Genomic DNA, 22,802 nt, shown 5'->3' on the forward strand with positions numbered 1-22,802 from the left:
GCAGATTTCTATTTGCTTGAGTACAGATCAAATCGAGATATTGAGATATTAACTCTTTGGTATACGTTTTTAAGATTGAGTCTTATTGATTCTCTTAAAAGTATATTAGAGTTTGTCCATACATATTGCGAAGCGAAATATTGGGTATGGTTGTTGTACCCCCACTTTTTCAATTGGGGTCAGAGCATGCAAACACGTTAAAGACCTTACAAGTATGTGTTTGTAGCGATTTGACTTTATGGACAAAGGTGCTATCTCTATTATCGTACCACCAGTCTTCGATGGTTCAAACTACCCATGGTGGAAAGTTTCTATGCGTTCTTTTCTTCAAGCTCGTGATTTTCGAAAATGGGTACGTGTCGTTAATGGATATGATCCTCCGTTTAATACAGAAGGCGATGTATTTGTACCTAAGGATGTTGGTAGATATAGTCCAGAAGAAATCCTTCCTGCAAAGAAAATTCTGACGGCTTGGATGCTATCATATAGGCCATTACCCCAGACCTTCAGCACTATGTGTCTACTTGCACTAAGTCTAAAGATGCCTGGGATATCTTAGAAACTATATTTGAAGATAATAGATACGTTTCTAAGAAGCATACCATCGATGGAGGAAATAACCTCAACACTCTCTCCAAAAATACTCCTTTAGGAAAGGTAAAAATTCTTGATCAAAATTCTGTTCAAACTTTTGCATTCAATGTTGTTTCCGATGCAAGTGAATCCTCTAACTTGTCTTGGGATGATGAATGTTGTTCAAATGGTGATTTTTTTGATAAACCATTGATAACCGAAAGGATCAAAGAATTTGTAAAAAAAGGCATTATATGTGATAAACGTCTCTTGTCAGAATTTGCTGCTAATGATTCTGTGAAAGAAAAATATTTAAGTGTCAACGGTTTGAATACGTTTGATGGATGTGGTGAACCCTCAGCTCTTGCAGCAGAAACATCCACACACTCAAGTTCTGATTCATATTTGAGTCTGACACAGAGATTTTTGAATTCTTGAATAGAGAGCTTCTTCAGGAAAATCTTCAATTAAAAGCTTCATTGGAGAAACTAGAATCATTAATCCTGGTGAAAACTCTTGAGATATATTATCTCAATGATGAACTCATCAGAACCATTTCTCTAAAGGAAAAAGATATTAACACTCTTAAGGATGATCTACAAAGATTATATGGAATCTCTGACAAAATTTCAACAATGCTATTTGGTCAGAAGTCCTTTGGAAACACAAATGGTTTAGGATTTAAAGGCAAAACTGCTGGCATTTTCAACTGTGTTGTTTCTATTAATCATGGAATAAAGGTTAACAGTTGTGATAAACATAAGGAATTTCAACAAGACAAGGGATCCTTGATTTGTTCGTTTTGTGGAAATGCAAATCATGTTCAAAGCACGTGCTGGAGATTCAGAAGGAGCAATAAGAAAATCACCAAACTGCAAAAGAACATGCAAAAGATGAATCCGGATAATCAATATGGGTCTCATAAAACCAGTGCTTCCAGAATCAGAAGAGGTAGGAAATATGTTTATACAACAAACCTTCGTAAACCACTATGTGGTAAACAAGGGGAGCGTTTGGCTCACAACGTCTCTTTCTTATACCAGAGACGTTCACATCTTCATCTTTAACTTGAGAAAATGGGGTTTTGCGTCTTTGTGGCTCAAGTATTGTATTTTTGTTAAGAAAATATTCACCTAACAATATAGATAATGGATTATTAAACTACATAACACTTGTTCTTCTAGGGTTTAGACGTTCATAAGTCTATTTATAAAATCGTGTGTAGACTTCCTCCTTCCCTAAAAACATACAGTTTCATGGCTCCTGTAACTAGAGGCACCACAAGCAGGGATGCAGTCGAAGAAGCTAGCGTGTATCTGTGTAAAGGAATTTCTTCCTCAAAGGTGAAGAAAGTGAAGGCTACAAATAATGGAGAAGGTTCTTCCTCTAATTGATTCTTGTTTTTTTATCAGCTTGATGATAACTTCAGGGACTTGGTGAAAGAATTCATCAACAAAAGAAACGATTTAAAATCTCAAATTGTTTCGTCTTTAGAAAAGTTAATTCACTATGAACGAATGTTGTCTCAAACAACAAACACTGTGCATGAACTAAAAAGAGAACTTAGTGAGTTGATAGATATTTCTGAAGATTTGGAGGAATTGAACGATCCCCTAATCAATGGGTTTTCAATAATGAGAAGGAATTCTCTATAGATGCTCTGAGAAAGATCTACAATGACTAGTAAGTCTTCAGATGAGAATTTTTCTTTTCTTGATTTTGTTTAGAAGAATAACTACAGTTTGGAATAGTCATTATTGTGATTACACATACCTATGTCCAACGTTTTCATCTTCATGTTTTTAGGTTTATTTTTTTAAATTCTAAAACTGTTTGGAAGATGATTTTTGCAGTATTAATCTTTATGGTTCTATATATTTTAATGTGTTATGGGATATGTATGTTTGCGTCCGTGAACTATGATTGTCCCATACCTTGTCAAAAGTAAAGTCTTTCGTAAGTCGATATTCACGTATTGATAAAAGAATGAATGGACTTTTGACAAATACAAAAGTTAAGCCTATTATGTCAATTATTGATGGAGGATAGGTTAAAATCTTTTGTTTACATGGATTGTGTCTATTGAATGTCGTGATGTGAATAGTGATGGAAAATAGAATAAATCCTTGTGTATTCCGCAGTATTGATCTTCCCTGATCCATTTTTTTTATATATTGTGTTGTTCCGTAAGGTGTCTTATATTGAGCACTATCGATTGAGTTGATTATTTTCTTATGATTAGCTTAGTTTTTGCTCCGTGAGGTACTTTATGTCGAGCATGACCAATTAAATTGATTACTTTTTGTGGTTAATTTGGTTGTGTATTCCGATTAGATTAATTATGAGTTCCCTTGTGATTAATCTAATTGAGTATTTTTGAGTCTCCATAAGTTCAATTATGTTGAGCATTTCTGACTAAATTAATCATAGGTTCTCTTTTGGTTAATTTAATTGAGTATTTTTGGATTCAAATTCATACTCGTATGTGATTTGTTATGTCCAAAGAAATCCTGATTTTCTTTCGAAATTAAGGTCGGTCTTATTGTTCTTTCAGGAATGACATTTTATGAGGGAGAGTTCTTAACTGAACTTTTGCTTAATTGCCAAATATTTTGTGGGGAGTGCGGTTGTGGAATATTATAGGGGTTATCTTGTATCTTTAAACTCCTTGATGAATGCATTTAGCTTAGATGATATATGCTTTCTTTTGGTCATGATATATCTTTTTTGGAAATTTCATTAGGATCCCGTTCTTGTACCTTTGCCAATTTTATTGAAAAAAATGGGAGAATTAATATGTAGTTCACACTACAAATACATATGGTTTTCGGATCATTATGTAAGGGGGAGTGGTTTCCATGTGAGATGGAGTATTGACTAAGGGGGGGTGATACATATCACCATAGTATTGTTGTCAAAGTTGTGATACAATTGAACTTTGATGTTGTGTTATGATACTATGACACTGTATAACAATCATCGAGAATTATGTTTTTCATTATTATAGATACGGATTTTCAATAACGATGATGTTGAACTTACAATCTTTGGGATCATTGGAGTACTTGGAAGTGACAAAGATTTCGAGTAATGTTGAAGATTAGACATGTGTAATAGGAGCTACATAAGTTTCTTTATCTTTTTTGTATTCCATATGTATTTAGTTTTGTCGCTAAAATTGACAAAGGGGGAGATTGTTAGAGCATTGATCAGTCGAAGTCGCATGCGTTGCTATCTCAAGCATGTTTATCAATGTTAGTGATCAAAACTATAAGTCTTGATTTCTAGTCTACTATAGCTAAGTCTCGGAGTAGGATAGAAAGTGTAGTTTATCTCAAGAACTCCATGGAGGATCATCATACAAGACGAAGAACTACTCAAGGAACTGGTGGAACTTCATCGACAAAAAGGTATGTGGAGACTTGAACTTATCTATCACTCAAAAGTCTATCTACTTTATCTCCTATCTTGAAACAAAAGTCTTTTCCTATATAGAATTTGATTATACACATTTGTTATTTCGAGCCGAGTTTAACTCGCCTATATATTTCTCGAAATATGTGTTGGTAAGCTATCGCTTTGGCCAAGTTCATCTTTACCTAGTGACGAAAGTCATGTTATGTTTTAATCACCTTGAAAATTTCTTTGACTAAAAATGGTTTGTGAATAACAAGTATATAACGTCCTCTAAAAATGTTTCAATAATTGAAATGAGAGTTCAGATTATATAACCGATGATGGATATAAGCATTGTTGTGGAAACACATATATGTATAAGTCCTTATTCCTTGAACCGAAGTTTGCGAACTTTGTTGATCAAGAGAACCGGAACAAGAGCCGTGAACTAAGTCCGCGAACAAAGTCCGCGAATTGGCGGAAGTTCTCGACCCGAGAAAATCTGCTGGAGTTTGAGAACTCCTTCCGGGAACTTAAGTCTGTGAACCCAGTCCGCGAACTTGAGTTAGGTTATATCTAAATAATATTGTTTGTGAACTCATGTTTATATAAACTAAGGAATGCTAATTGCAAACCGTGGATATAAAGTTCATGAACCTATTCGAGTGAATCAAATCGTTTTTGCTTCAATTGTGTCTTGTGTAGTTACATAAGATTTCCTTGCAATTAAACAACTCTCTAACTAGTTCATTTGAGTCATTTGAACTAATTATGGTGAAGAAGAATATGGTTGATATGAAAGTGCTCATATGGATAACTATTTGGTTAACTATTATTGAACCAACAAATGTACATGTTTGGGTACGGTTACACAAACCTAGAAACGTGCATCTCATTTGTGTGTAACAATCTAGGTTTTCGATCTAAAGGTTGAAAGATATTAGCTTGAATCTAATCAAGTTTTCATCTAACGGTGAATAATGAATGCTTTGTTACGAGGCTAACATTGATTGTAAACCCTGATTTGAAAGACTCTATAAGGGAGAACTGTAGCAACTGGGAAACCTAATCCCCACACCTTATGTGTGATACTAGTTGTGTAATCTAGAGTCTATTCTCCTTTAACCTTTGTTTTCTTCTTCTAAACCAGGTTAATGACTTAAAGACTTCATTGGGATTGTGAAGCCAGACCGATACTAGATTCTTGTAGTTGTGTGATCTGATCTTGTTATTTCTATCGTACGAGTACAATCGCAAAGATTGGCTTGAGATTGATATCTCCGATGGGAAAGATATAAAAGTAATCACAAACATCTTCGTCCCATCGTTCGTGATTCCACAATATCTTATTTCACCGCATCGATTGAGATAATTGTGAGATGATTGATAATACTAGGTCGTTCTTCGGGAATATAAGTTCGGGTTATCAATTGGTTCATGTTCACCTTGATTTATCACAAGACAGAACAAAACTCGTAGGTATATCTGTGGGAGGCGGATTTACCTATTACCATAGAATTTTCTGTATGATACAGATTTTTTTATTAAAGTCTTCGACTTTGGGTCGTAGCAACTCTTAGTTTTGGGTGAGATCAGCTAAGGGAATCAAGTGCGTAGTATCCTGCTGGGATCAGAGACGTAAGGAGCGCAACTGTACCTTGGATCAGTGTGAGATTGATTGGGGTTCAACTACAGTCCATACCGAAGTTAGTTTGTAGTAGGATAGTGTATGTAGCGGCTTAATACAGTGTGTGTTCAATCCGAACTAGGTCCTGGGGTTTTTCTGCATTTTCGGTTTCCTCGTTAACAAAATTCTGGTGTCTTTGTTATTTCTATTTACGCATTATATTGTTTATTTTTATAATTGAAGTATCACAGGTTGTGCGTTAGAATCAGTCGACCTTTGGTTGTTGATTGAAAGTGATTGATACTTGAACATTGGTCTTTGGTACCGTTCAAGTTATCTCTCTAGTATTTGATAAAGACTCGCAGATTTCTGTTTGCTTGAGTATAGATCAAATCGAGATATTGAGATATTAACTCTTTGATATATGTTTTTAAGATTGACTCTTATTGATACTCTTAAAATTATATTATAGTTTGTCCATACATATTGCTAAGCGAAATATTGGGTGTGGTTGTTGTACCCCTACTTTTTCACAATAGATGATCTATTTGTGCGAGAAGTAGTACGACTTCGTGGAATGCCAAAGACCATCACAAGTGACAGAGATCTTGTATTCATGAGTAATTTCTGAGAAGCCTACTTTACAATGCAAGACACACAACTGTGCAAGAGTTCAGCTTATCATCCACAAAGTGATGGCCAAACAGAATTAACGAATCGTACACTCGAATTTTATTTTCGATGCTTTGCAGTTATAAAACCAAAAGATTGGTTCAAATGGTTTGCATGGGCCGAATGGTGGTATAACACCAGCTACCACTCTGCCATTAAGATGACTCCATACGAAGCACTTTGCATCCGTCCTCCGCCAGCAATATCCGCTTATTTACCTGTCACCCCCTGTGAATGATGTAGATTTGAACTTACGTGCTAGAGATCACACACTCAAGCTGTTAAAGTCTCACTTGTCTGATGCACAAGATCGAATGAAGAAATATGATGATTCTCATAGAACTGAACGACAATTTTCAGTTAATGATTTTGTTTATCTACGTCTCCAGCCTTATAGACAGATAACAGTTTCTAATCAGTATTTTTCGAAGCTATCACCTCGTTTTTATGGCCCTTTTAAAGTTCTTGAGAAAATTGGAACTGTGGCGTATAAACTGGACCTGCCTATCACTAGTAGAATACATCTAGTATTGCCTACCTTTATTGACTATGACAAATGGGAGCTAGAAGAATTTTTAGACATACAAATGTATAAGAAAGGAAACTGAAATGCTACAAAGTGGTTGCTCAAATGGAAGGGTCACTCCAAAGATGATGCAACTTGGGAAGATGCTTATGATCTCATTGCGCGCTTTCCAGAGTTAGAGGCTTGAGGACAAGCCTTGTTTCAGGCAGGATGGGATGTTGCGATGCCAACTCCTACTTCCTTAATTACAATTAGATTATTAGCTTGGTATTTGATTTCTTTACGTATTTAGTATTCAGTTTCCTAGTATTACAGGTTTCCTTAGTTAGTTTGCTTGATTATCAAGTTTATTCAGCTATATATAGATCGAGTTTAAGCTTGTAACTTATCAGTTATCAATATTAAGAAGTTTGTTTAGTTTATTTAACAAGGAAGAGGTTGTTCGCCCCAGAACAAAGGAATTTATCCCCTGTTTTTCAAGTTCTTTACAACTATATTCCAGTAACAAGATCTAGAACCCTAACAGAAACAACTGAGGTTTTGCCTCGGGGCAGCAAAATATGAGGGCGGCCCTGACCAGGCTCGACGAACAAAGCGGAGCAACAATACTTTACTTTTTTTTTTCAAGATTCATGTTTAATACCGTGCAAGACCCACAACATGATCAAGAACCGGTGAGGCTTGGTTATCTAGTACATAATTGGTTAGGGCACTCATCTAAAGGTGTAAAACGTGCCAGCCCAACCTATCCCAGCCCACGAACTCACGTGCTTAGCGTGCTATGTGTCGTGTTGTGTTATGTCGGAGATTATAAAGTGTCGTGCTGTGTCGTGTCAGAAGGCATGCTGGGCTGGGATGTGCCAGAAAAATAAATATGTTGTGCCGTGTTTTGCCAGGCACGTTTATTTTATATTTTCCAATATAATTTTTTTCCAAATATTTAGGTCTTATATGTGTTATTGTGAAAATAAGTCAACCTATCGATAGTAAAATGTCAATAATTGGCAAGAATAAAGATTTTTTTGTGAAATATACACAAAATGAGATGTATTTTGCCATGTTTTATAGTAATTAATACATATTATGTCGTGCTTTCTTAACGTGTGGTGTTGTGCCGTGCCACGTGCTAATCCGTGTTGCGTGATGTGCTGGGGTACTGTGTCGATTAATCAAACCCAGCACATCCCATTTAACTAACGTGTTGTGCCATGCTGAGCTAAGTCACGTGCTGAGCTGGGTTGTGCTCAAATTTTAGCGTGTTTTGCTGGGCTGTGCTCGTGCTGGCACAACCCAATTTACACACCTCTACACTCATCAGTTCCTACTTCCTAGTGGGTTATAACTTTTTTTTTTTTTTTGTGTGTGTGTGATTTCTGGAATGGCTGACCAAGTCAACCATTTTTTGTTTCTATTTTTGTTTTCTAAAGTGTGGGTGATTTCTTTTCCTAATTTTAGTATTCTTGGAAGGAATTTCATGAGGAATTTCTAAATTCTGTTAGTTTTACAGAAGCACATTCTACCTTGCTTGATTCTTTTTGAGGTCAGGCCTAGGCCCTCGTTTCTATTTTCCTTTTCTTTAGTTATCAATCTCAAAGCGCGTTAAATATATAATTGATCATGATTCCTACTAGCTGGTACCAGAGATATGAAATATGCTTATCACGTCTTTGTGATAATTAATCATCATTCCTCATCTTAGAATATCTCTAACGATTTTTCGACTCAACCACCGCATCATTTTGTGATACCCTCGACGTGATATCAATCAAATGGTTGTTGGTTGATTTAAGTAATCCAAATTGAGTAATCTATTAGCAAGAATGCATCTCCATATGATTAGAGTATTCGGTTCAAAAGAGTCATCCCCAGTCGGCTATAAATTATGTACCTAATGTATGTCTCATTGTGCTCGCTCATTGTTAGACTTAAAACTTGTATTATTCTCTGCTGCTAATTGCTAGTTTTTAATTGAGAATGAGTAATGTCTGTGCAGAAGTTCGTTTCATAAGAGGGACATAGTCAGACCAGCTAATTATTGCAGCAGCAGCAGCGATGCGTCAGATGCTGGGAGTGGCGAGTGTATTGAGTTAAGTAAATGGGATATCATGATGCTAACAGTTGGATATACGCAGAGAGGGCTTCTCTACTCTTGCAAAGAAGAAGATAAGTCAATTCTGGTCACTCGACTAAAAACGTCTCTTGCACTCACACTCGATCACTTTTTCCCTCTTGCAGGTCGTCTTGCTGTCAGAAAACATAATAAATTGAACGTGAATGTTAATGAAATTGCAACATCGTCTGTTTACATTGATTGCAACTCCACAGGTGCAGAATTCATTCATGCGATTGCGGATAATATAACCATAAGTAACATTCTCGATCCGGTGTATGTTCCTAGAGTAGTTCATGAATCGTTATTCTCACTCAATATATAATGTAAATAATTACGAGGGTTTATCAAAGCCGTTGCTCTCTATCCAAGTAACGGAATTGATGGACGCACTTTTTATCGGTTGCAGTGTGAACCGTAGTGTTTGTGATGGTACATCGTTATGGCATTTCATGAATTCATGGTCTGAGATCTCTAGAGAATCTTCAACAACAACACCTGGTTTTAGTTCATCACGTCATATCTCAGGCCTACCTTTTCTCACACGCTGGTTTCCTGAAAGCATGGGCATCCCCATTCAGCTCCCCTTCTCCATCGACAGCAAGTCTTTCAAAGAAACATATATTAGTGCTACTACTGCAACCAGTACGTCTCAACTGGAATCAATAATTTTTCATTTCACAGCAGAGAACATAGCAGGACTCAAAGCAAAAGCTATGCATCTCTGCAGAGAAAACTACTACTAAAATCTCGTCTTTGCAAGCTCTATTGGCTCACTTTTGGGTAGCTATAACGGGAGCTAGGTGTCTAGATCAGGACGACGAGACTAGTTACCTATTAGTTGTAAGTTACAGGGATAGATTGAATCCACCAGTGTGCCAAGAGTACTTCGGAAACTTGTGTGCACCGGCACTAGTAACTGTTAAGGTTGGTGATCTGCTCGAACGAGGAATTGGATGGGGAGCAGTGTTACTGAACCAGGTGATTATGTCCCACAATCACAAAGCAATTCGAAGTTCTTGGGATTCATGGATTGAAAATCCTATTCCTTTTGCGCCTGTCAAAAGATTCGTCACATCATCTCCTAAAATCAGACAGTTTGCTGATCACGGGGAGTTCCCCAAGGTTTAACATGTATGGCAACGACTTCGGCTGGGGAAGACCCATTGCAATGAGGAGTGGAAGTAGTAGTAAGAAGGATGGATTTCTTTCAGCGCATCCTGGACCAAATGAAGGGAGTATACAAATAGAAGCTTGTCTTTCAGTCGAAACATTTAAAGCTCTGGAGAATGATGATAATTTTTTGGAGTTTGTCACTGTCTTGCCTCCTTATGAAAGCATTTAATCATGAGTACTGTTTTAACTCATTGTAATGTCTTCTTGTTTATATCTATTTCCCTACATGAGTAACTTGTATGCTATAAAAATTTAGCTCCTATGCCTTGAGGTAACAGTTCTACAATTTAATTGTCATTACATTACAGGTAAACTAAAATCCAAGCCAACTCTAAAATCCAAGCCAAGAAAAAGGAAAAAGTAAACTGCATGACATTACAATCTGTTGACGACGACCTTATGTTTCTTCTTCTTTCATTCTTCAAAGGACAACAGGAAACCGCCCAGAGATGGAGTTATTATTATTTTGTGGTATTTGTGTTGCTTGCGTGCAATTTAAGTCCATAGTTCTCAAGCTCGAGATTTTTTAGATGCTCCTCAGTTTTCTTTTGACGCTCCTGCTGGATACATATCCCCCCTTTTTGAGGATTGTATTATCTTGGTTGAGGATCGTGTTTTCTTGGGTGGCAGTGTCCAATTTACAGCATCACACACTCCTTTTGAGAATAACTTTCGGCTGATGCCGCCTCCGTACTAGCATGTTGGTTATTAATGGACTTCTCCAAAACCTCCAATAACCTATATGCACGAGCTTTTGCATCGTCCATGGTAGATGCACTGGTCATCTCACGCAGAAACACTTCAACCCATTCTGATCGGTAAGATGCAGCAGCAGCAACAGAATCTCCAGGATTGACTTGTTCGGGAGAAGTTGAATAACGATGTAGCATCTGCCTCTTTGATACTGGAAAAGAATAAGGAGGAGGAGATGTTGTTGAACTTTCTTCAAGAAAGGATGATGTTCGCTTTCTGCACGCCACAGCAGCAGACATGGTGGGCTCTTGTGATAGGATTCGATACTGAAACTAACTTCGATCAATCGATTGGGGATCAACAAGCTAACTAAACAAACCTAGAATAAACCATGTATTTAGAGCAAGTCTTATGGCGGAATCCATCCATCTTCCATCTTCCACGCCACCTCAACACTTGGAATTGTGGATGGAAGCGCAGGTGTAATGGTGGAATAGTAGAAGCGCTATTCTTGATGGAGCTAAAAAAACACAATTAAGAATGGAGCTTTTTTTCAGCCGTTAGATTTCAACAACTCATTTTAAATCTACGAATAAAAAAAAACGCAATTCTTAATTGCGTTCTTTTAGCTCCATTCTTAATTGCGTTTAACGCTATATTTATCGGCGTTCAGATGGATTCCACGAAACCGTGGAACCTTGCTTGGATTTTCTGTGGAAGATCCCAACTTAAAAGCCACTAGACTTGATATCCATGATTCCACACTTGAAATAGTTTGGATTCCATCATAAGACTTTCTCTTATAGACAAATAACATAGGAGAGAAATAAGGAAATTCAGTCCGTCTAGAGATACCTAGAGGCGGACTTGTATGGGTCAAGGGGGTGAGTCACTCAATTTTGGTTGCCAGTGTAATGGGTAGTGATGATTGTAAGTGCTGACCCCTCTAAATTTCTTTGAAAGCTCAATTGACCCCTCTATAATCCTTTTGAAACTCAATTGACCCCTCTAAATTTCTTTGGAAACTAACTTTACTCACTTTTTTTAGTTTTGTTTGTCAAAACCATTACTAGAATTTCTTTGGAAACTAAATTTTACTCTTTTTTTAGAATTTTGTTAGTGAAAACCGTTATTAGGATCATGTATCAGACTTTGTTACTTGATGTTTAGTACATACATTTAGAACTAATATAAAATTTATAATAGCCTTAAAATTTTGGGCAGCCTTCGACCGCAAGTATATTACTGCTTTGACCTAATGAAGTAGATTCCTAGGTCTGCCACTGCCTAGAGCTTTCCTAGTCGGTCAAGCAACTATATATATTAGTAGACCTACTAACAATTTTCGTGCGGTGGCCATGTTTCTAAAATTCCCTCCTTCCAAATTCAGTTTCCCAATCCTTTTAGAATTCCAATTTCTAAATCTCGTTAGTAGAATAATACATAGAAGATAATGGGAAGTGTTTGCTAGCATAAGTTGTTCCTCGTAATGAAATTAAGACCCATGATTTCCTCGAAAAGAAATCCTTGAAGCAAATTTTACTGGAGAAGTAGTTTTACAAGCTATCAAGCATTTAAGAGCGGATGAAACTCCAGGACCTGATGGGTATCCAGTTCTATTTTTCTCAAAAGGATGGTTTTTCATGAAGCATGTAGTTGCAGGAAATCCTACAACCACACAAGTATGAGAATCTAACAATGATTAACCGATCTCAATGTAAATCATCTCTTTATTAATCAAAATCACAAGAACAATTACAAGATATGGAAACTCTAAGTTTACTCTCTCTCTCTCTACAATCTTTCTCTCTCCTGATTTCTTGACCAAGGATTCTAAGAAGAACTCTCTCTTTTCATGGACCATCTACTCTTTATATAGGGTATTACATAGTGGATGACAGTAAAGAGATCCTTTATTTTCGGAATCCCTGTGCGTTATTATCACACATGTACATTAGTTATATTCACAGACTCTACAAGCTTCGCACAGATCTTCACACTTTACTTGTGACTAGGCTGACATCATTCAATACATCACCACATCTCAGCTGAGCGACGACCTTCGAACAAATCTGATTGTCCTTTGCTCGCATATAACACATGTGCGATATTCTATTCCTACATTTTTCCTCTTCTCATTTCGTTCCTTTCGCAAAATGAGCGAAATGAGAATATTCAACTTGCCTCGTCGCACATGCCTATTTTTTCAAATTCCATCTTGCCGACAAATATTTTAATCAAATTTAAACTTTCCTTTCTACGCGTGTTTTCTTGACCACATATCATTCGACGCGTCTCTTTAACCGCTCATCCTAACCAATTATTCATCGTATTAATGAGGTAACTTCCTCGAAAACCGAGAGTAATTTCTCTTTATACTTACTTCATCATCTTCTTCTTCTTTTTACTTTTTCTTTTTACTTCTTCTTTCTTCTACTACTGTTTCTTCATTCTTTATTATTAATTTTTGAGTTTTCTCATCTTTTTCTCTGTTAATTGATCTCACCTTGATCATAATCTTCCCGGATTTGATCTTGATCTTAATCAAATAAAATTGTTCTTCAAACTTTTACCATTCCCCTTCTTCTGATGGCACCAGTTGCTAGGAAAAACGAAACAACCTTTAAAACTTTGAAAGACCAATTCAGCATGAGAGGATATTCACTTTCTCTTCCTCCCGAATGTAACTATTCATCCAAACTCACACTTGATCTGATTAATTAGGAAAAACGGACAAATCATAGAATTATTGTTTCCTTGGAACAACTTTTGAATGGTCTTCATGTCCCATTATATAACCCTAATATTCCTTTATTCTATGAGATTTTAGCTGATAAACGATTCGCACGGGGTATTTTTCAGCTGAGCGGTTATGCTATTAGGATAATTCTAGAATATGCTCGTCTTATAGATGGTTTAGGAACCTCTTATGCGTAGACTGAACCATGATAAAACCATTGATCCCACTAAGTATAACCTTGATAATTTCTTTAATAATTATTATGTGGGACTCATGAAGAAAGAGTCTACTAGATGGGTCATTAGCATAAGAAGAAAAGATAATTTTGCTGAGAACGAGAAAATCATGGGAGACGTTGATTGGAATGAAAATTCCAACCATACTGCTCGTAGATATAATGATGCTGGTTGGATAAACTGTCCCGTCATTTTAACGGGTCCTTATGTATCTGGTAGAGCTGCTGATCATTCTGACCTTCCCTTTCCCGAAGGACTTTCCGACTATCATCCTTGGGAACCTGTCTTATCCGAAGAAGAGAAAAAAGTATACTATTTTCGCATGAATATCTTTTCCTTCACATATATTAAATTTCTCACTTTTTGCTTTTTAAAATCATACTATAAAGGGAAAAAGCGAAGCTAAACGGGTTAAGAAATCAGCTGATGCGATATCTTCGCAGAATGATAGAGTGAGGAACATTCTTTTTCTTATTTTAACAATATTGTTTCCTCTGTTGCTCATCTGTATTATTCGCGTAGATGGAGACTTCAGGTGCTAAGACCAAAGTTAGAACCAAAACCAAAGCTACAAGAACCCATAGTTCATCTTCCCCCTCAAATCTTGCTAAGAGGCTTAGAGAATTCTATAATTCTTCCTCAAGTTCTGAATCTGACAATGATAATTCTTCTCCTTCCGAAGATTCAATTAAATCGTCTATGAGTCAGCTCTCTACACTTTTTGCTGATTCGATGGCAGCTATGGGTAATGACGAGTTACAGCGCATCTTTGATATGGTTTCAAAAATCTGTGATACTCCTTGCTTAGATGATCCATCTCTTCGCATGGCTTCAACTTTATTAAATCCAAGCTTTCAATTTTCCTTTGGTTTTCTGGTAATTTCTATTCTTCTGTAATTTCAAAATCGTGTTCTAACATTAATCATTCAATTTCACAGATGTATCGCATGTCATATGTAGTATCTTCAGATTACAAAAGAACACTTCAGTATCTTGAATCTAAACTTAAAATTGAAGTTTTTTACTTCTGCGAATACAATTTCAGAACTTCGCAAAAGGAATGATCAACTGGATGGTATACATATTCTCTTTTTATATATTAATTCTCTTCCTTACTCATTCTTTCTTTATTTTTCTTAATTATATATTCTTGCAGAAATCTACAGTCTGTCTGATGAAGTGGCTTCTCTGTTTCGCTCTGTTCATCATCCCATTGATAATGATACCCTCCTTAACTATCTCAATTCTTCTTTAAATAACCTCACCGAAGATAAAATAAACTCCCTAACCTTGGAAAAACTCAAATCAGAATACCAACTTCTTAGTATCGATTATAGAAGTGCTTTGACCGCTAGTAATAGTTTTAAACGTCGTTTCCGAGAATCCAAAGAAAAAATTAAGGTTTTAGAAGAAAAAGTTAATTCCCTTATTACTGAGAAAGATAAAATCATTATTAACGGTGTGAAAGCTTTGAAGGAGTTCCAAGAAACTATTCTCCAAGTTCAAATAGATCGAGACCTTGCCATAAAAGAGAAGAATGCACTTATTGAGCGATAAAAATTGATTCGGTCTCGACTTCTTATAAAAAGCGACGCTGAATTTGATTGGGCTACTAGAGTCTTAAGAAATTCTAGAGAAGGCTTAGCTGTGACTATGAGCCTTGAATCCGAACATTCTGCCTTGATTAGAGATATTATGTCTAATAATGAAGGTCGTTTATTACTCCTTTATGTTTGTCATTTTTGAATAGAATTATCCTCTTTTAACTCTAAATTGTTTTTATATTTCGCAGAGAATGAGAAGAAACAACTTGGGAATATTGAAGAATTGAAGAAACAACCTGAGGAATCCAGAAGACTATCAGACGAATTTAGTGCGAAGTTCACTGCTCGTGATTCCAAATATCGAAAGCTTAAGAAGAATTATATCACTACTGTCTCAAACAATAGCAAGGATGCTCTTCGCGCTCGTGATGCATCAGTTAAGATAGTCTGCGAAGAAAATAATATTCCTCTTGTGAAGTATGAATTTGCTGATGTTCCTCTAAATGATGATGTTCCTGATATTTCTGATAGTGAAGCAGAATATGAAGAGTAAGAAGAAGAAGAAGAAGTCCATGATTCTGATGTTGAGTGAAGCAACCATGAGAATCCTAGTGATAATCAAGGCAATGAAGATAATCCACACGAATACTGATTGCTTTTATTATTGTAGATTCTTCTTTCTGCTCTTATCCTTCTAGTATTCTTCTTAAATATGTTATACTTCTCAAATATATTGACCATCTTCTTCACTTTATTTTTAAATTTGTACTTATTAAAATATCAACCTCCCTCATGTGTGCATGAGTTTATCATATGGGAAAGTAACATCTTTAGTGCTTGTATTCCCCTTCTTGCCTCTGTTAATTGTCACAAAATGATAAACTCATGATCATATGAGTTTCGCATGCCTCAGTCATGCGCTTTACACATGCGATTATTTTCGTAACGTACGATATGAGATCATACTTCATAATATTTTTCTCAAGAGGTCTTATTGCGCCTTCCTAAGTAAAGGTCTTATTTTGCCTCTCTTTTATTATTTGTGCGACGAAATCGCAGGACGTCTTTACATTTTATTGTATCGACCCATTGATCTCGTCTTAACTTATTCTTGTATTATTACCTCTTCAGGTTTTCTCTTGTGCGTAAATGTGATAAGCCTTAATTCTCCCTGAGTAAAAAATCCTCATGACATTTACGTCTTTGACAAAATCCAGCTCCCTAATGGAGGGTGATGTCCTTATCTTCCCCCTGGTTTCCCCTTCAAGGAAGCTTACCTCTATCGGTTTAAGGTTGGATCCTCTCATCCGGTAATACAACAACCAGTTGATTTCGCAGTATCTTTTACCTCTACCGATAAGGTTTATGGTTGCGACACTGCACCCTAAAGGGGGTATCTTCGGACCGTGTGCATCATTGTCAGGACTTGTCAAGAGTGATTAAGTAGGATCCAACTCCCCTCACACTCTTGACTCAACCGTGTACCTCGACGCTCTGATCGAGTTTCTGCACTCCTTGGGAAGATCTTATTACCTTAATCTTTCGATTTAGGCGTCTTCCCGGATAGGCTTTTTCGTTTATCTCACCCCAAATATCCATGACTCAAGTTCCAGGGTTGGTATGGCTTTCCCTTGAGTCATGCATACCAGGTTTTCACCGAATATGACATTCTTTAGGTCTTACTTTTGCCTCTTGCATGTATGCGAACTAGGTTGCACGCCACATTCGGATGCCTAGCCTCCCTAATGGAGTTTTTATCTCTGATGCCTTCATTAAGGTCTTATTTCTGTCTCTTAGTTATAAGAGAATCTCTTTCATGGAATGAAACCATCATGAAGTAATAAAATTTTTTCTTTCTACTGTTACTTTTTAGTTATATAACTCGCATTATATAGAATTTTTATTATATAGTTACTCATAAAGGAAACAATTATTTTCTCTTCATACTGCTTGATCATGTTCTTTGCTTGTGCAACATTTTTGAGTTCGCAGACGCTTCATAGAGATTTAATTTGCATGGATTTTTCATAGTGTGCGAACAACCGCACAATGACTCATACTTCCACCTCCACCTTTTCCTTTAAGGTGTAATCTTTATATGTTTCTTGATGCGAGCATTCTCAGAAGATTCTACCTCAGTATCATTCTTTTCAACCGTTCCAACTCTAGATACCACATCAACCATTAGCCTTTCACCCCTTTGATTGTCTTTAACATGTTTCTTCCAGTTTCTTCGCTTATTCTCTCTTTCTTCGCACTTATCCACATCAATTTCTTGGCAGCTTTTTCCTACGTTTGGATCTCCCCTTATCATTCCAAGACCTTAGGGTAATGGGAATTTTATGCATTGATGGAATGTCGAAGCTACCCCCAAAATACCGTGCAACCATGGTCTGCCAATCAAAGCATTATAAGGAGATTCAACATCAACAACACAGAATATGATTTTTGTAGATAGACCTCTTCAGAGGGATTCGCATTGACACCTCTCCTTTGGTCTTATTAGCAGTACCATTGAATCCATATATCTTATAAGTGGACGGAATTAGTTCGTTATCTTTTCCTCACATGGTCTTATATGTGTGATAAACGAGGATACCGACCGAACTTCCTGGATCTATAAGTATTCTATCAATTTCCCATACATTTGCATCATCTTCTTCCTCATCATCGTCTTCTAATTTTTCTTTGGTATTAATGCCTAGCTTTACCACTAATGGATTCTCATGTGGTTCTCCTCCTCTTGGTGTCTCTTTAGCGCTGAATGATATGACTTGTCTTTTCCAATCTTTTAATGGTGATATCTTCGCAAGGTTGAATATTTCTCGTCCATCATTATCTCTCGCATGCACCCGACTTAAGATATTATCATGAAAGTCTTCGATGTTTTTGAAAGAATGAACAATTGACTTGCAATATAAATTCTTGGCTTTCGCATCCACTTCAATCACATATGTGAATTTTCCTTTCTCTGCGTTTTCTCCAAGTGGTGGTGGTGGTGGTGGTAAATGTTGTTGCTGTTGTGTTAAGAAGTGATTTAATTTTCCTTGCTCTATCGTTCGCAGTATAATCTTCCTCACATTTCTAAAATTATGTGTTGTGTGACCATGGAAGCGATGATACGCACAGAAATTTTTACTTCTTCGTCCTGGTGGTGGTTCATCTCCCAGATTGAAGGTCTCAAGAATATATTCCATTAAAACAACAACTTCCCAGATTTTATATGTTGTTGTATTCAATGGCGAAGTTTTATCTGTTCCCAAACTATCTTTTAGTTTCCTTGTCTCTTATTATAATATGGTTGTGTTGTTGTTGTTGACCTTCATAACTTTCTTGTTGATTGTCTATTCTTTGAATTTTGTTATTTCCTCCCCGATTTTGAAGTTGTTTTTCTTTGTATTCTCTTTAAAACTCTTCTTGATCTGCACTGCCTATGGCTACTATATTTTGTTCTAGCTCTGTTCTTTTATTTCCCTAACTTCCTTGAGATGTACTCGCAACTGCATTCGTTATCCTTGGAAGTAAACTTGCATTCTCATTCGCACGACTCATCGCAACCGGGTAAGACTCCATATCTCTCTGCTTCTCTTCTAAAGCTATATATTCTTCTTGAAATTCGCGCAGTTCCGACATAGTTATGTTGTCGTTTATCCTAAAGATTTGTGTATACAATAAGTCTGTAGGGAATAGAGCATTGATAAAAGATAATATAAGATTTCGTTCATCTACTCGTCTTCCCATTTAATTACACATGGTTCTCCAACGTGTTGTCAAATGTCGCAGACTCTCATTAATCCTTCTGCGGAGCCCAAACGCTGTTTCAATTCCTGGTCTTGACATGTTATTGCTGATATACTGCCCCAAAAATATGTTCTGTAGGTGATGGAAAGATCTTATAGTTCCCACTTGCAACCCCTCGAACCATTGTAATGCTTCTCCAGTTAAACTTGCTGGGAAATATTTACACAATATTGTATCATTCCCCTCCCACTGCAATAAAGATCGGCTATAAGCCTTTTTATATGTTGTATTGTGCACGTAGTTCCATCAAAAATATGAGTGAATATAGGTAAAGTACACTTGGATGGTATTATTGCAATTTATATGTGTCTTGCGAAAGGTGTTTTACTAGCTTCCTCTACTACTTCTTCTAACTGTCTTCTTCCACCATTTTTTCGCACAACCATCATTTCTCATAATTCTGCAATTTCTTTAAGAATTTCCTCACTCATAGATTGATCTAAGTAATATCTCATAGGCCTTTTTAGTCTCGCTTGTCTCAATCTATTCTCACGATTATTCTGTCGCATGGCTTCCTGTATCTCTCTTTCTTCAATTTCCTCTCTTCTTCGTCTACGCCTTTCTCTTTCATCTCTTTCACGTTCATGGAGTTCATTATTTCTTTCCTCTTCATCTTCGCGTGCATATTGATCTCTTAACATTTCTCTACCATGCAATATAATTATCTTGTGCTCTGGATCATGCTCCTCATTATTATCTCTCTCATGACGTATGCGATGGTATTCCCCAGCATTTTGATATCTGTCAATCCTTTGATATTCTCGTCTACGATGATGTTCTCGTGGCTGTTCATGTCGATCATATTCCAATCGTTGCTCCATTCGTCTCGCTTCACGCTGATCTTGTAGATTGTCATCTAATTGCAAGTTTTCGCCTAAATTTCTTTCCCTTCTAGCATGTCCTTTATTAGATTGACTTTGTCTTGATAAACTTCTACTGGTTCTTGATCTTGATCTTGTGTTTGTTGCACTTCTGGATCCCTGATCTTGCAATCTAAGACTCTCTTCTCTCAAATTATCATTTTTTCGTATTAAATTCGCACGTATTTCATCCTCTCTACTTCTTTCTGTAATCAATCTTTGCCTCAATTCTGCAATTGTCATATTATCTTCGTTTCCTTCTATCATTCCCGTTCCTGCAGTTCTTTGATCCTCTTCTTCGGTAGAATCAATCTGTGAAGTATGCACGCTTACTCTATCATAATTGATAGGATTGTTCTGTTCTTGTATACGTTGATTTCCAATTGTATCTTCGTTTCTTTGAATATTTATTTCTTCCATCTCTGGTTGATCTGGAATTTCACCTCTTCTTCTCTTAGCAATTCTTGCACTCCTTCTCGCTGCCGTTTGTTCGATAACGGATCCAATCCTCACCATTACTCCTTCTTTCTGAGATTGAATCTCTAAACAAATTCACCAACAGGATTTATCACTCTGATCTGTTTCTAGCGCCAGATGTAGTTGCAGGAAATCCTACAACCACACATGTATGAGAATCTAACAATGATTAACCGATCCCAATGTAAATCATCTCTTTATTAATCAAAATCACAAGAACAATTCCAAGATAATGGAAACTCTAAGTTTACTCTCTCTCTCTACAATCTTTCTCTCTCCTGATTTCTTGACCAAGGATTCTAAGAAGAACTCTTTATTTTCATGGACCATCTACTCTTTATATAGGATATTACATAGTGGATGACATCTAAGAGATCCTTTATTTTCGGAATCCCTTTGCGTCATTATCGCACATGTACATTAGTTATATTCGTAGACTCTACAAGCTTCGCACAGATCTTCACACTTTACTTGTGACTAGGTTGACATCATTCAATACGTCACCACATCTCAGATGAGCGACGACCTTCGCACACATCTGATTGTCCTTTGATCGGATATAACACATGTGGGATATTCTATTCCTACAAAGCAAGATATAATGAACATAGTTGCTTAGTTTTTTGATACGAGGATGATTAACAGCAGACACAACTGACATTTTTTACTTTGATTCCAGAAGGAACATATGCAAACAATTAATTAAGATCTGTCGTCTCAAATTAAGGTTCTTACCTCGAGACTTAAAATGGTGATGGAGAAACTTGTATCCCATGTGCAATATGTTTATACAGATAGAAGACTAGTGGATGGCATTCTCAACCCAAATGAGCTAGTTGATTCTCGATTAGAGCCTAAGAAGCCGGGTATTTTCCGTAAAAGTAAAACAGACCTTGAAAACGCTTTTGACATTATTAAATCGAAATATCTACAGTTTTTCATGGAGGAGATGAGATTTGGGCTTAAGTGGCGAAACTGGATGAAATTTTCTTATTTTACAGCATGTTTCTCGGTTCTAATCATAGGTCTTCGTCTGGGCACTTCAGAAGCTCACATGAATCTATTTCATGGTTTTGAGGCTTCGCAAAACAGTGATTCAAAATTGTCATCTTGTAAGAAAAACAGTGATTCAAAATGGTCAAAGTCAACCTTCGGTCAATGGTCAAAGTCAATTATCGGTCAACTGTCGAAACCATGTTGCCAGCGGTGCTGCCAACCAGTTTCGATCCAAGTTGTCGGTAGCGCTTCCAACCAATTGCCAGCTGCGCTGCTAGCTAATTTCCATCCATGTTGCCAGCCGCGCTTCCAACTAGTTTCCAGCCATGTTGCCAACGGTGCTTCCAACCAATTTCCAGCCATGTTGGCAGCGGCACTGCCAACCAGTTTCCAGCCATGTTTCCAACGGTGCTTCCAACCAATTTCCAGCCATGTTGGCAGCGGTGCTGCCAACCAGCATCCATCCAAGATGTCAATCGCGCTGCCAACTAGTTTCTAGCCAAGTAATCATCCGCGTTGCCCGCCAGTTGTGATGCCATCCAATCTCTAGCCATGTCTCCAGTCAAGGAAGTCTGCCAGTCAATGATCGAAAGCTGCGGTCAACAACGAAAGTCAACCATGACAGTCAAAGTCAAGGTTCTTGGTCAAACCTGCAAGCCCATGTCGATTTGGCCCGTTTCCACCAATCCAGTGCAAAAACCCTATAATAGGATTCTGAAAGCTTCTGGATGACTTGTTGACCAAATTGCTGGAGAAAGTTCTGGAATGTTCCAGACAAAGCTGTCAATTTATAGTCCGGTCTGCGGGTGGATCCTAACCCGGCTTGTTTCAACTCGGCTCGGCTTGGCTTGTTGTCTAAACGGGACGGGTTAGGGTTGCCATATATACCCCTACTAGAAAACAAGTCGGGCTAGGATCAACCTGCGAGTTACCCGCCAACCCGTTAAATTATGTTACTTTGACGAAATATAGAAACACAAACCTGATTCTTCTTAGGATCGGGTTAATGTCAATCTAACTCTTTAGGTTTGCATTGGATTAGACCTTTTCCCGTTCATTTCTTATATTAAGATGTTAATCATATACATCCGAATTTTATCTTTATTAACTTTAAGTATACGCAAACAAGTGGTAACAAACATAGATCTATCAAATAGGATGAACAAGTCTAGCATTTGAAGTTCCAGTGAACACCCATTATTTTAATCCATACAAATCATGTAACCGTCATATTAACCAAAGAAAGACAGAAACAGACATATGAGGAGAGGATAAATATGTTAGTTTGTATGCGATTTTTACCATGAAATATTAATCAACTGATTAAATCAACGGATAATCAAATTCCTAGAAAAATCTAGGTTTAAGCTTGATT

The 22,802-nt window shown here is 37.0% G+C and overlaps 1 protein-coding gene across 1 annotated transcript; it reads right to left on the minus strand.

The window, feature by feature from the left end:
* Nucleotides 1-19,486: 19,486 nt before the first annotated feature.
* LOC113339461 (trichohyalin-like) lies at nt 19,487-20,470 on the minus strand. The gene has a single exon (XM_026584728.1). It carries the CDS (start codon nt 20,468-20,470, stop codon nt 19,487-19,489), a length of 984 nt encoding a protein of 327 aa, XP_026440513.1.
* Between the last annotated feature and the right edge of the window lie 2,332 nt (nt 20,471-22,802).

Source organism: Papaver somniferum, unplaced genomic scaffold, assembly GCF_003573695.1.
Source record: "Papaver somniferum cultivar HN1 unplaced genomic scaffold, ASM357369v1 unplaced-scaffold_21, whole genome shotgun sequence".
NCBI classification, from domain to species: Eukaryota; Viridiplantae; Streptophyta; class Magnoliopsida; order Ranunculales; family Papaveraceae; genus Papaver; species Papaver somniferum.

Coding starts and splice junctions, on each gene's coding strand:
- LOC113339461 (XM_026584728.1), bottom strand. CDS start 20,470: ATGGTGAGGATTGGATCCGTTATCGAACAAACGGCAGCGAGAAGGAGT.